The 13,593-nt window shown below is 37.1% G+C and overlaps 2 protein-coding genes and 1 pseudogene across 2 annotated transcripts; all 3 read left to right on the top strand.

The window, feature by feature from the left end:
* The first annotated feature begins 1,522 nt into the window (after nucleotides 1-1,522).
* LOC118056109 (guanosine nucleotide diphosphate dissociation inhibitor 2) lies at nucleotides 1,523-6,051 on the top strand. The gene is made up of 13 exons (XM_035068230.2): nucleotides 1,523-1,800; nucleotides 2,351-2,413; nucleotides 2,517-2,600; nucleotides 2,714-2,821; nucleotides 2,922-3,094; nucleotides 3,317-3,428; nucleotides 3,535-3,615; nucleotides 3,742-3,804; nucleotides 3,950-4,051; nucleotides 4,182-4,306; nucleotides 4,789-4,999; nucleotides 5,107-5,181; nucleotides 5,689-6,051. Exons 1-13 carry the CDS (start codon nucleotides 1,714-1,716, stop codon nucleotides 5,737-5,739), a joined length of 1,335 nt encoding a protein of 444 aa, XP_034924121.1. The 5' UTR covers nucleotides 1,523-1,713; the 3' UTR covers nucleotides 5,740-6,051.
* Nucleotides 6,052-6,823: 772 nt separating this feature from the next.
* Nucleotides 6,824-11,578, top strand: LOC118056108 (serine/threonine-protein kinase rio2). Its single transcript, XM_035068228.2, has 9 exons — nucleotides 6,824-7,428; nucleotides 7,721-7,809; nucleotides 7,918-8,035; nucleotides 8,152-8,225; nucleotides 8,322-8,369; nucleotides 8,528-8,696; nucleotides 9,421-9,540; nucleotides 10,425-10,529; nucleotides 11,162-11,578. Exons 1-9 carry the CDS (start codon nucleotides 6,937-6,939, stop codon nucleotides 11,348-11,350), a joined length of 1,404 nt encoding a protein of 467 aa, XP_034924119.1. The 5' UTR covers nucleotides 6,824-6,936; the 3' UTR covers nucleotides 11,351-11,578.
* A 514-nt stretch (nucleotides 11,579-12,092) lies between these two features.
* On the top strand, nucleotides 12,093-13,395 carry LOC118056071 (putative pentatricopeptide repeat-containing protein At3g25970; annotated as a pseudogene).
* Nucleotides 13,396-13,593: the final 198 nt, after the last annotated feature.

Here is a 13,593-nt window from a genome sequence, read left to right on the forward strand (position 1 = left end):
AAATCCGGACTGGCCCGGCGGATCGACCTGGGACCTGGCCGATCCAGGCATGGGACCGGTCCGGGTGGAGTCCAAAACCCGCTTGGGAATTGACTCGGCCAGACCCGATTGACCCGACAAGACCCGGTCGCAAACCCGTTGACTTTTATTTTTTTTTGTTTTTTTTACTAAAACGACGTCGTTTTGATTTTTTTTAAAAAAATAAATTTTGACCCGACTGACCCGGCGGCCCGATTGAGACCGGAACCCGGGCCTTGGACTAGGCCGACCACCGGGCCGGGTCTTAAAACTATGATATCAACACAATAAAATGATCTAAAAATATTAAAAATATATTAATTTAAAATAAAAAAAATAAAAAAATTAATTTTTTAAAAAACAATTTTAAAACAAGAAAATAATAAACAGGGCCTGAGCTATATCAGATTCGAACTGATGCCTGTAAGCCTCCACAATAAGCCAAAAGCATTAGGCTATACAGAATGTGAGAGACCACCTGCCCCCTCTAGTGTCTAAATCAACAGTCTCGTTGCCATGTGCTTTCAAGTTTCAACATCTATCATTCAACATATATTTTCATTTAATTATTTTCTATAGTTAACAATCTTGTATTCTTCTTCTTCTTGTTTTTTTATTTTTTTCATAATCATCTACAATCAAATTAATAGTTCTACTAATGGATAGGTGAAAATTGAAAAATAAAAAGATTTGCATAAGCTTTCATCACTGCTTTATAAAAAACTATTAGGCACGAAGATGCTAGATGTATATAACTTGATTGGTGAAATAATATCTCTTTTTTAAAAAATGTGTTATTTTATTGCTGCACAAAATTTTTTTTTGTTGAGAATAATATGCACATAGAATTATAAATCTTGATATGGGCATTTTTCACATAATTTTTTTTATTTGAAAACATATGTTTTTTTTTTATATTTTTAATATCAAATATCAAAACCATAAAAAAAAATTAAAAAACATTAATATAGTATTTTTTTTATGCAAAAAGCATATTCAATCTCAAACAAGCATAAATTTGATGAATATTAAGCTTACTTCAGTTGATCTAAAATAAATAAATGAATAAATAAATAAAGGTCTTGTTTGATATTATTTTTCAACATGTTTTTTGGATAAAAAATTTCAAAAATAAATAAGAAACAAATATAAATAAACTCTAAACTTTATTAATTCGAGTGTAATAAAATAGTTATATGTGATTAATTTCATGTTTGGTATTGTAATATAAAGTACTTTTTAAAAATATTTTTGTTTAAAAAAATATTAAAATATATATTTTTTAATTTTTAATATCAATACATAAAAATTATAAAAAAATAATCAAAACAAATTAATTTATATATATTTTTTTAAGACAGTATATTTATAAAATGGATGCTAAAACAAAAGTTACTGTAATCCCAAAATACTAAACGAACATGGATGCTCGGGTCGGATATAAATGGATAGAAATCGGGTATTGACCCTATCCATCACAAGTCCCATCGTCAAATAATAATGGCTCGCACTGTGTAAGGAAGGTTTTTTCCGAATTAACACACAAAGCATCTTTGCTTGGCTTTGCTTTGGATTATTTAAACAATTAGCCTTTGGCCTTCTGTCTTGTCTTAAATTTTCTATTCCTCTGCTTCTGCTCATCCCTCTCCTAACCCTAAAACCCCAAAAGGAAAAAATATCATTTTGATCTGAATCATGGATGAAGAGTATGATGTGATTGTTTTGGGCACTGGTCTCAAAGAATGCATCCTCAGTGGTCTTCTCTCCGTTGACGGCCTCAAGGTTGGTTCTTCTTCTTCTTCTTCTTTTTCTTTCCCATATTCCCAATATGGTATGTGATGGATCTATATCGTTTGATTTGTGAATTCTACCCTGTTTTCTAGATTAGGGTTGCATACACAGATCAAGCTGATTGTTCATGATTGATCCGATCATTTATATTTGTCTGGATTTGCAAACACTCTGGCTTTACTGGAGCTATTTACTGATTGATTTAAAAAATGAAAACTTTTCAGATGTTTTTGGAGAAACATGGATTGATTTCTGGTTCTTTAGCTTCTTATGCGAAGTCTTGAAATGGGTTTTCATTGAATCGTTTGCTGGGTTTTGGGTTTCACTTCAATCATGACCATCCTTCCTTTGACTTTCGAGTTGCAATCGTAGGAAATGGATCTGTTTGCATGGAATTACTGCAAATAACTGTACATGATTTCTGTATTCTCCTTTTGACAACTTCCGGCTGTATTTGGATCATATTGAGTTTTATGCACTTGTAAGAGTGTATTTGTTGATGCTAACATGATTATGTTTCGTGTATGTCTTGTTGAGTCAGGTCCTGCACATGGACAGGAATGACTACTACGGGGGAGAGTCTGCGTCGCTGAACCTCATTCAGGTCTTACTATTCATGATCTGCATTTGCCAATCACTTGCTGTTTTTCTGCTACTCACTACTCTTGTGAGTGATCGGTTTTGATTGTGAATTAATTTATTTGCAGCTCTGGAAGAGGTTCAGGGGAAACGATAAGCCTCCAGCACATCTGGGCTCAAGCAGGGATTATAATGTTGACATGATTCCTAAGGTGTATTTCCAACTTTGCTTCTCAACACTTCCTGTTATCTGACCAGTTATTCTGTTTCTGAGCTTGTCATTTTATAATCTCTGCTCTTTTGTCACGTGTCTCCATATGGCTAGTTTATGATGGCAAATGGCAATCTTGTACGTGTCCTCATTCACACAGATGTTACCAAGTATCTGTACTTCAAAGCAGTGGATGGCGGCTACGTCTTCAACAAGGGAAAGGTATACTTATGTTCAAGCTCAGTAGGGGTTGATTGATCTCATTAGTTTCTATTGTGATATGTTGTTAACTCAAAGCTGTTGGTATGGACTTCTATAATAGGTCCACAAGGTGCCCGCAACTGATATGGAGGCACTCAAATCTCCTCTCATGGGTATTTTTGAAAAGCGCCGTGCTCGCAAGTTTTTCATATATGTCCAGAACTACGAAGACAGTGATCCTAAAACCCATGAGGGAATGGACTTGACTAGAGTGACTACCAGAGAACTGATTGCGTATGTTCTTGCTTCTGGTTTTATATTGCTACCATGCCTCTTTGTGTGCTACTTTGTAATACCTCACTGCAGCTTTTATGGATTCTCATGTTATGTTCAATACCTTTATTTTGGTTTGAAAAATATCTTAGAAATTATTTGGATTGCTGTGAGTCAATTTGTATTCAACAATAAACTTGGTGAGCACAGTTTTTTCTTATTATCCAGTTGACTTTTTGTCAGAAAATATGGTCTTGATGACAATACCATAGACTTCATCGGTCATGCATTGGCACTACATAGAGATGATCGCTACCTAAATGAACCCGCACTGGATACCGTTAAAAGGATGAAGGTGATAATCTAAGTATAGTTTTCGTATGAATGTTTTGATCTCTGTTACATTTGAATTTTTTTATTTTATGTGTTATTTAAAAATTTTCCTCCTGATTATGTGATAGCTATATGCGGAGTCCCTTGCCCGTTTTCAAGGAGGATCACCATATATTTACCCTCTGTATGGTTTAGGAGAGCTCCCACAGGTAACTCACTCACTCTCTCCCTGCCTACCCCCTACCCCTTCTTTCTCCACCTGTCTCAACCCTCAACATGCTAACTAGTTATATACTGAAATAATGACATTTATCTGGGCGTGTTGTTCCACCTAGGCATTTGCACGGCTTAGTGCTGTTTATGGAGGCACATACATGTTGAATAAACCTGGGTGCAAGGTACTTGCTTATGCTTCAGAAATTTGATTTGTTATTTCTTGTGTAATTGCGTCACCCTATATATGCTGATAAAAATATGTGTGCATATGACTGTTGTTGTAGACTGGAAATATAACATGGAAGTGGCAAATTGCTTTAATTTCAGGTAGAGTTCGACGAGGAAGGCAAAGTTGCTGGTGTCACATCAGAAGGGGAAACTGCCAAGTGCAAGAAAGTTGTTTGTGATCCTTCCTACTTACCCAACAAGGTATGGAGGACAAAAAAAATAGTTGTTGAAGCCAGAATCTATATATATATGTGTGTGTGTGTGTGTGTGTGTGTTGAAGATAAAAAATGAATGTTCCATTATTTACAGAAAGTTGAATGCATTTGAACAGGCTAGGAAGGTTGGTAGGGTTGCAAGGGCAATTGCCATTATGAGCCACCCAATACCAAGCACCGATGAATCTCATTCAGTGCAGGTTATCCTGCCACAGAAGCAGCTGGGTCGCAGATCAGACATGTGAGTTCTAGATACTTGATCAGTTGTACAGATATTCTCCTTTCCAATCCCATATTATTTTGTAAAATATTGAAGGATTATAATTGGGCATTTCAACATTATCTATTTTTAGTGTTACCATATATCAGCCTACATTTGAGATGTGTTTTTTTACAGGACATGATAGTTAAGTCTCTTGTCTGCTGCAGCTTAGGTGTTCTTATTTTTGTATTTATTGCTTTCTGGTTTAGGTATTTTTCCCTTTGATATAGCCTTTTCATGGTAATACTCTGAAATCCGTTTGCCCAATTATCATTTTTGTTACCGTCTTGGAAAGCTTAGTTTCTGTTTTATAGGTAAGGACATCCATGGGGTATAGTTGAATTGCCTACTCCAATTGAAAGGTCTATCTGAAGGGGAAGCTTTCATTATGGTGACTCAGCTGGAAGAAATATATTGCCTCTCTCTGTGCTAAATTTTTGTGATGCTTCTGTGTTGAGCAGGTACCTTTTCTGCTGTTCTTATACCCACAATGTTGCTCCAAAGGGAAAATTCATTGCATTTGTATCAACCGAGGCAGAGACTGATCATCCTGAAACTGAATTGAAACCTGGAATTGACCTACTAGGTCCTGTTGATGAGATATTCTTCGATATTTATGACAGATATGAACCAGTCAATGAACCTTCTTTGGACAATTGCTTTATTTCGACAGTGAGTGCAATTTTTTTTTTATCTGAATGCTGCTGCTAGTTATGATTGTGTTGCTTCACCTTTCCTTTATGGATGCACCCTAATTCGAGTTCCTTAATGTTTGGCAGAGCTATGATGCCACAACACACTTTGAGTCAACTGTTACAGATGTTCTGAACATGTATACCATGATAACTGGAAAGGTAAGATTGCACTCTCTGGTGTTGGAGTATTTGTGGTAAAAAACTACTCTTTGTAGAATCTCTACCGTCTTGGGCTTGTTACGTTAATAGCTGCGATTCTGTTATGTACACAATTGTGATGTTAATCAATTGAACTCGTAAAAAGAGCCGCGTGATTGACTTCTAAGAAAACTATTCACTGTTGAATTCTATCTCTGGATGGTATACCTTTTTGCCAATGTGCATGCCATTGATTGTTTGGTTGGATTGTGTCAAGGGGAACATCTAATTAAAGTTTGTCCTTGACCATTGGAGGAGGCACAAAACTGGGGGTTTGTATTTAAATTCTATTCAAATTTTAAGATTGAACTGGGGCCATATTTGAACCAGATCCTAACTAAGCATCAAAGGTGATCAGTTCTTGTACACATCATTTAAAGTTAATCGCATATGGTGTTTTTCTTGTTGCTTGTCACTTTATCCTCGCTGGAATCCACGTTGTAATGAATTCCACCTTTCATGTTACAGGTTGTTGACCTCAGTGTGGATTTAAGTGCTGCCAGTGCTGCGGAGGAATGAGGAAAGCTACATTTGCCCGCCACCGATGACGAGCTTTGTTCGAAGTTGCTTTGAACATCACAAATTTCTCTTGGGATTTGGCTCGTAAGAGTGGCTTAAGACTCATCTAATCTGTCGTGGTCTTGGGTTTATCATTCCTTGTCTTAAAAACTATACACCATGTGACCTCCGATAAAGATATTTATGTTTTAAATGCTGTCATATTTCCAAAGGGCAACTTTTATCTGGGTCGTGTATGAGAGAGAAGTTGCAATTTCTTCTGCATGGTTGGAGTCTTCGGTTATATTTTATAATAGACAGTGCCTTCCCATATTTTACATGAACGAAATGGACGCACAAATTCAAGGCGTGTGTGTTGCTTCAGAGAGGCAACGTGAGGGTTTTTTTGGTCCTCTGCTGAATCGACAGTGGATTCTAAGAACAAGGACAGGCTGGTTGTGGAGGATAGATTTTTATGATTTTAAAATGGGAAAATTAAAACCAAGTTTGGTCCAAGTTGCAAATACTGTTATGGATCAAAAAATTAAGCTTTTTAAAATATTTCCTAAAAAGGAGTCAAGAACTGCAAGATGCTACGATCTCTGCATGGTTGGCTAATTTCTAAGCTCTGATTTTATGGTGTTTGGTTTGGTATACAGGAGTGTAATTTGATTATTTGATCATATTTTAAATATTTATTGATGTAAAATGTAAAACATAATTTTTCAAATTAGATCCCGTAATCAAGATTTAGATCAAATTACAAACTAATATCAAAGATTAAACAATTGTATTATGTCATTTAATATCAAAGATTCATTCATGAGTCCCATTACTATGATTTTGATTAAAATCCCAGAAAAAATACCCTTGGCCCTGCTTTTTGTTTGCCATTGCCCAAAGATCATACAAAATTTTTTAAAAAATGTTTAGATTTATTTTCATGCTAAAGCTTTAATTTATTTTTAATGCTAACATTTTCTTTTTCATTACTACTATTATTATTATTTAACTTGACAAACTAGAATAGAGTTAATTTTATTATTAGCATGTAAAGCCCGGCCCAGCCCACCACCTAGTAGTCTATAAAAAGCGAGCAACGGGGTCTCTCTCTTTACCTTGCTAGTTTATCTTGCTTGCTGAGACCTACGGGCTGCTACTGCTGTGGAAGACGACGGCAACGGCGGCGGCATCGTCTGATTGATTCCTTTCACAAACATGAAGCTAGATGTCGAAGTGTTACGTTATCTCTCAAAGGAAGACTTTAGGGTGTTAACAGCCGTAGAGATGGGGATGAGAAACCACGAAATAGTCCCCGCCGAACTCATAGACCGAATAGCCTCTCTAAAACACGGTGGCACCTACAAAGTCCTTAAGAACCTCCTCAAGCACAAGCTCGTCCACCACGACTCCTCCAAATACGACGGTTTCCGTCTCACTTACCTCGGCTACGATTTCCTCGCCATCAAGACCCTTGTTAATCGCGGTGTCATTTCCAGTGTCGGTCGTAAATTGGGGACTGGTAAAGAATCGGATATCTATGAGGTCGCTGCTGAAGACGGTACCGTTTTGGCCATGAAGTTGCATCGGCTTGGGAGGGTTTCTTTTAGAGCTGTTAAGTCTAAGAGGGATTATTTGAGGCATCGCTCTAGTTTTAATTGGCTTTACCTGTCCAGACTCGCTGCTCTTAAAGAATTCGCCTTTATGAAGGTAAACCTTTCTCTTCTCAAAGAATGTGCTGTATTTTAGTGGGCTGCTTTGAATTTTACTGATTTTTGGAAAGGATTTAGCTTTATCGTGTCGAATTTGTGTTTTACTTTTTCATGGATGATAATGGGTTTTGGCTATTTATTTTAAGGCAAGGTTTGTTTTCTTTGTTCTTTTAGCTTTTTACTGTATTGGGTTGTTGTTAATTCTTAAGAAATAATTTAGCTTTATCATGTAGATATTTGTGTAGTATTTTAATTGGGTAATAATGGGTTTTGGTTATTTTTTGAGTTAGGCATTGGAAGAGCACGAGTTTCCGGTTCCAAATGCTGTGGATTGTAATAGGCATTGTGTGATCATGTCACTTGTTCAAGGTTATCCACTGTGAGTGCTGCTTGCTCTTTCTTTCTCTAATCTAATGTAAAAAAAATGCAGATATCTTTTTCTTTCTTTCTGTTTGTAATGGATTATTGAATGCTTTTGTGTGATCAGTGTCCAGGTGAAGGAATTACAAAATCCGGAAATTATTTTCGAGACAGTACTTGGCGTTATTGTTCGTTTGGCAGAGCATGGTCTTATTCACTGTGATTTCAATGAGTTTAACATTATGGTATGCATTTGATACAAACTTAAAAATGTGGAGCTGTTTGCTGTTGTTATCTTCTGGTAATGTTTTTTTTTTCTTTCTTTTTATTTATTATCCTTGTGAATTGCTGTGCTTTGTAGATTGATGATGATGAGAAGGTCACTGTGATTGATTTTCCACAGATGGTTTCTGTGTCTCATCGGAATGCGCAGATGTACTTATTCAGCTCCCATCTTCATAACCATTTCAATTTAGTTTACTGATATATTGGATGCAATAACTGATTCATTAACACATTCCCATTTCCCAGGTACTTTGACCGTGATGTTGAATGCATCTTTAAGTTTTTTCAGAAGAGGTCAGTCAGTGGTTATTTTGCTAAATTTCTAATCTGATATTTGGAACTTAGACTGCCAATTGGGTAGTTCTGGATTGCATCTTGCCTTCTGGAATATTTCAAAATTTCCTAACCATTAGGCAGTTTCTCATGCTTAATAATTTCTATTGTCTCCACAGGTTTAACCTCTCTTTTCAATTAAGCACAGATGATAATGAGGGCTCTGATGCAGACACAGATGAAACTGGCTGGCCATCCTTTTCCTCAATATCCAAATCTTCTGGTTTTCTTGACAAGGAACTTGCTGCTAGTGGCTTCTCAAGGAAAGATCAGGAGGACATTGAGAAAGTATGGTGAAGCATTTTTCATTAAATTGTCCTATGGGGGTGGGAGGTTTTATTTATTTTTTCTTGTACCCTGCTTCCTCAGTGCTGGTGCACTATTTTGAGGAATTCACCCAACTTTATCATCAACTCATATTAAGTGAACATGACTACAGTCTGTCCAAGGTTTTGTGTTGTATCATCAACCTTTGATATTTGATAGGCATGTGTCAACGTCTAATTCCTTTGGAAAGCTCCCTGCTTATCTTGTCGTTGCCTCTTTTCTGTTGAAAGCCAGTCTTCTATTGCATGCTCTTGAACATGAATCATTGCCATTTGCCATCTCTATGCACAAATTTGTAGGTCATCTTGTAGATGGTTTTATGAAAATTACTTTTCTTGTATTTTTCTGTGGTTCTATCTCTTACTATCTAGTCTGTTTACCCTTAACATTCGTCTCAGTGTTGGTCCCATCAGCTACAAGTGATGCTCTTTCCATAATGTCTCAGTTCATCCGCATCTTGTTGGAAAATAGGACACTACAGATCTTTGATATAACAGTGAAACTCTTTGTATTTGTGGTGGATTTTAGGAGTTATGAGTACACACTTGATGGTGCTGGGTTTCAGCTTTTGATGTTCCACCTTTTACACTTTTCTTTTTGTTCTGGGATAGCATGTATAATCAAATAAAAAATCTCTTAAATGATTTTGCATTACAGCTATGAATGAAGGTCTATTTTTTTGCAGTTCATTGAAGAGGACATGGATGATACAGACTCTGACAGAGAGGAATCTGAAGATAAACTGTTTGTTGAGTCGACGGAAGCAAATGTCAAGGGTTTCAGTTCTTTGCACTTGGAGGAGCAGGTATATTTTTCTTGGCTTTTATTTTCACTACCCATTTAAGTGGCCTGACTTAGAAGTTCGATACAAACTGAGGCCTTAACCTCTTGATATCACTGAGTGTAGTTAAACTTTATGTTGTGTCATCAGAACACATTGATAGAAGAACACATTGCATTATCTGTGGGCATAGAAAAGAAGAACTTCGCCATGCCTGTTAGGGAGTTGCAATGATTCATTTGGATATGGTGTTTTGATTCTTGGGTATCTTGAGACATGATAAGAAATTTATCTTACGAGTGATGGTTAATCATTGGAAAAGTAGAACTTTGAAGATCAAGAGTTGGTTGAATTTAATGTCTGAAGTTGATAAAAAAATGGAAAAAAATTTCGTTAACAACCAGAATGATTTTCGTTATCTATAAGGTGACCCTGTTGTGGATTGTGTACTTTGTGCTCTGCCCCTTTTGCATACTAACAAACCAAAACCCTTTTTCAGCTTCTTATGTTTTTATAAATCACTTTAGCAAAAGAGATCAGAGAAATAATAATACCATTACCATGACATGCAAGAAAAATTCTTAAACGGGCAATTGATGGAGAGTGACAAGGAAACAAGTGGCTATATGATCAATGTTGAAGATATTTAAAGCCAAAATATTTATTGATGGATTCAAGTATGCAAAGATAACCATTCTAAAAAGGTTAATATCATGGCTTTGGGAAGGATGCCCAGATTTAAATTGCAGGCCTGCAGTCTGCAGCTTATTTAACTCTTATCTCCTGGAACGCACCTGCATTCAATATGTCAATGATTTTTGTCTACTGTTATGTACTCTTGTCCAGAATGTTTTTGTTCTGTATCCCTGCATTGGATTGTTAAATTATTAAGAATAATTACTTTTCAGGAAGAGCAAACTTCAAACAATGATGAGGATGGGGTAGAGGTTAAGCAACGGAGTTGCAAAGCAGGTCAAGATAACGGGCCTGAAATTCAAGATGACAGCGACAAGGTACATTTTCAATTATTGTTTGCTCCAGCTGCTGAATTTTTTATATCGGTCTGACGTGTAACATGATAAACGGCATGCATTTTTTGGGGGTTTGGATTACAGTGTTACTTGGGGCTTAGCATCCATCCCATGTCCAAAACCTTATTGGCTCACGATGTTGAGCCTGTGGATCCAGCTTGATTGCATCTTTATAATACATCCCAAGTATTCTTACTAAATACTTGGTTCTTCTGCATCACATTTTCCTTATGTCGAATTATATCTTGTGGGGGATGTTTAACCGCATACTAAATTAACAATAGCTCTATTTCTTCCCATCTCTTTATAAATGCCCCCAAAAGGAAAATGCCTCGTGTTCTAATGCAAATGTACTTTTCATTGTAAAGTTGTGTTGGTTGGTTTATATGCGCGGGTGTATCTAACTACCTTTAGTATCATGTTCTATATCTTCTTTGTTTCTACTTGATCCTCTAGGTAAAAAGAAAAAAAAACGTAATTTGTTTATTGCTCTTCATTGTAAAAATTTTAGTGCCATGCTGTTTGCGCTGCTTTATAACACGAAATCACCTGACATTTATCTTTCCTTTCCTTCTTTACTTGTGTGCAAAACTAATAGCAGTTTCATTTTCCAGGAAGAAGATAATCAAAGTGCAATTGAAAATGATGCTGAACTGAACAAGAGTCTAAACAAGCAAAGAAAACGTGCCGTAGCAGCAGCTCGTGGGGGGCGGAGGAGTTTTGCATCCAGAAACTCTTACAAAGACAAGGGTGGCAAATCCTCCCAAAACTCCCGAGTTCAGAAACAATTGTGCAGCTGGTGAAATATGCGAAACCTTTGAAAATGCGAAACCTTTTTGTAACGATAGACAGATAGACATGGTGTCGATTAAGTTGTTTGCAGCAACACTACCCTAAAGAGATAATTTTCACCTACTTCTTCGTGTGGAACACCTCAGAAAAAAGTGAAGAACAGCTCCAAGTGTAATCATTGTGTATGCGGCATAAATGAAAAGAAGTAGAAGGAAAGCTGAGAGCGCAATATTGATTTCGTCCCTGTTTTCAGTATGTTGGAATAGAATTATCATATTTTTTTTATTAACTACTTATCTTGTAGGGAAAGAGGATTATGGTGATGGGAGTTTCTGATATAAGAAAGAGAAAGATGTGACCTTAGGCAAAACAGTAATCTTTTTCAACTGAATTCTTATGAGATATGTTTGCCAGTATTTTCCTTGCCCAAATCGGGGTTGGATCTCATCTGAAGTGGTTTTTAGATATGGTTTCGGATCTTCTTGTTCAAGTCATAAAGATTATTTCGAAAAGGGATTTAGTTTAGTTTCAATCGATAGTTAAGATGGATCGATGATTAAGTTTGCATTGCAAGACTAGAACAGTTCCGGGCGATTATAGTGCCGGTGGCGCTGCACCGCAGGTGTGCCAGCGTTCCCTAATGGGCCCTTAAAGGAGTAGCAGCAATCCAATCCATAGATAGGAAAGGAAAAGAAAGGCTACAGAGGACTGAATGTCCAGACTTCAGAGCACTATAGCCGGTCTTGCCGATTCATGGGCGACGTTGTAAACTCACTAGTATTTGGTCATGGCCCATGTAGCGGCGCTAAAACAACAGCTTGCCTGTACTATACCTTTGCTGCTTTGCATTTCGCCAACATCAGCCAAACACTTGTCACCGTGACACAGAATGAACGAGGCCATTGGTTTCAGCGATCGACAGCACAAGGCATGCTCTGTACAGCGTTTTCATATCCCATTGCCAGGCTGTCAAACCAGGAATTTTTTCTCATAGTTACGTCGCCAACAACATCCTCAACCGATGCTCAAAATGCGACGTCGGAATCTTGCTTGCAAACTGTTCGACGAAATGCCCCACAAAGACACCGTTACCTTGGACACCATGATCACTGCCTATGTAGATTCTGGGAACTTGAGAGCTGCTTGGGATTTTCTAAAATCAATGAAAAGACGCGCGGGGCTTTCAAGCTGATGGCTACACCTTTGGAAGTATACTTAAAGGGGTAGCTCGTGATTGTTAAGATCGGTTATGAACGGAATATTAATGCGGGCAGCGCTTTATTGGACATGTATGCGGAGTGTGAAAGAGTTGAAGATGCTTATGATGTGTTTCGAGGCATGCCAACGCGTAATTTTGTCTCGTGGAATGCACTCATTGATGGCTTTGTGCAAGTGGGTGACCGTGACACTGCATTTTAGCAATTAGATTGGATGGAGAAGGAACGTGTTATGGTTGAAGATGGCACATTTGCTCCACTTTTGACGTTGCTTGACAATGATAAGTTCTACAAGTTAACCATGCAACTTCACTGTAAGATTGTAGAACACGGCCTTGAATTTTATAATGCTTTATGTAATGCTACACTCACTGCATACTAGGAATGTGGTTCATCAGAAGATGCTGAAACGGTGTTTGATGGTGCTGTTGGCACCCGAGATTTGGTTACCTGGAATTCCATGCTGGCAGCTTATAAAGATGAGGATGCGTTTAATCTTTTTCTCGAGATGCAAGGGTTCGGGTTTGAGCCAGACGTCTATACTTACACTTAATTTAATAAGTGCTTGCTTTGAAGCAGTTCATAAGAACCTCGGGAAATCCTTTCATGCGTTGGTGATAAAGAGGGGACTGGAATAATCAGTGGCCATCTGTAATGCATTGATGGCCATGTATCTCAAATCAAATTATAAATCCATGGAAGCTGCGTTAAACTTATTTCACGATCTAAGTTACTGCACTTTGAGTTCTGGGAAATTTATACATTTTCTGTTGCAACTTATGATTGGTGTTAGGTTTTTTGTAAAAGATACAAATGGATTGAAAAGGTATCAATTATAGTATGTTTTTCAAGCCTAACGATAACAATCATTGAAAACCCTACTCATTTCACCTAAAAAACGAGAGAAAAATCAATTTGTTGCCTTTTGACTCCAAATGATATTTAAGAACACACGTTCTAAGGCAGTCCAAAAGACATTGCAATCCGTTTTTAGTGTTCAGAAATTAGAGTGACATTGTTGTTTTGTCTTCTTCCAT

The sequence above is a fragment of the Populus alba genome, chromosome 17, assembly GCF_005239225.2.
Source record: "Populus alba chromosome 17, ASM523922v2, whole genome shotgun sequence".
In the NCBI taxonomy this organism is placed as follows: domain Eukaryota; kingdom Viridiplantae; phylum Streptophyta; class Magnoliopsida; order Malpighiales; family Salicaceae; genus Populus; species Populus alba.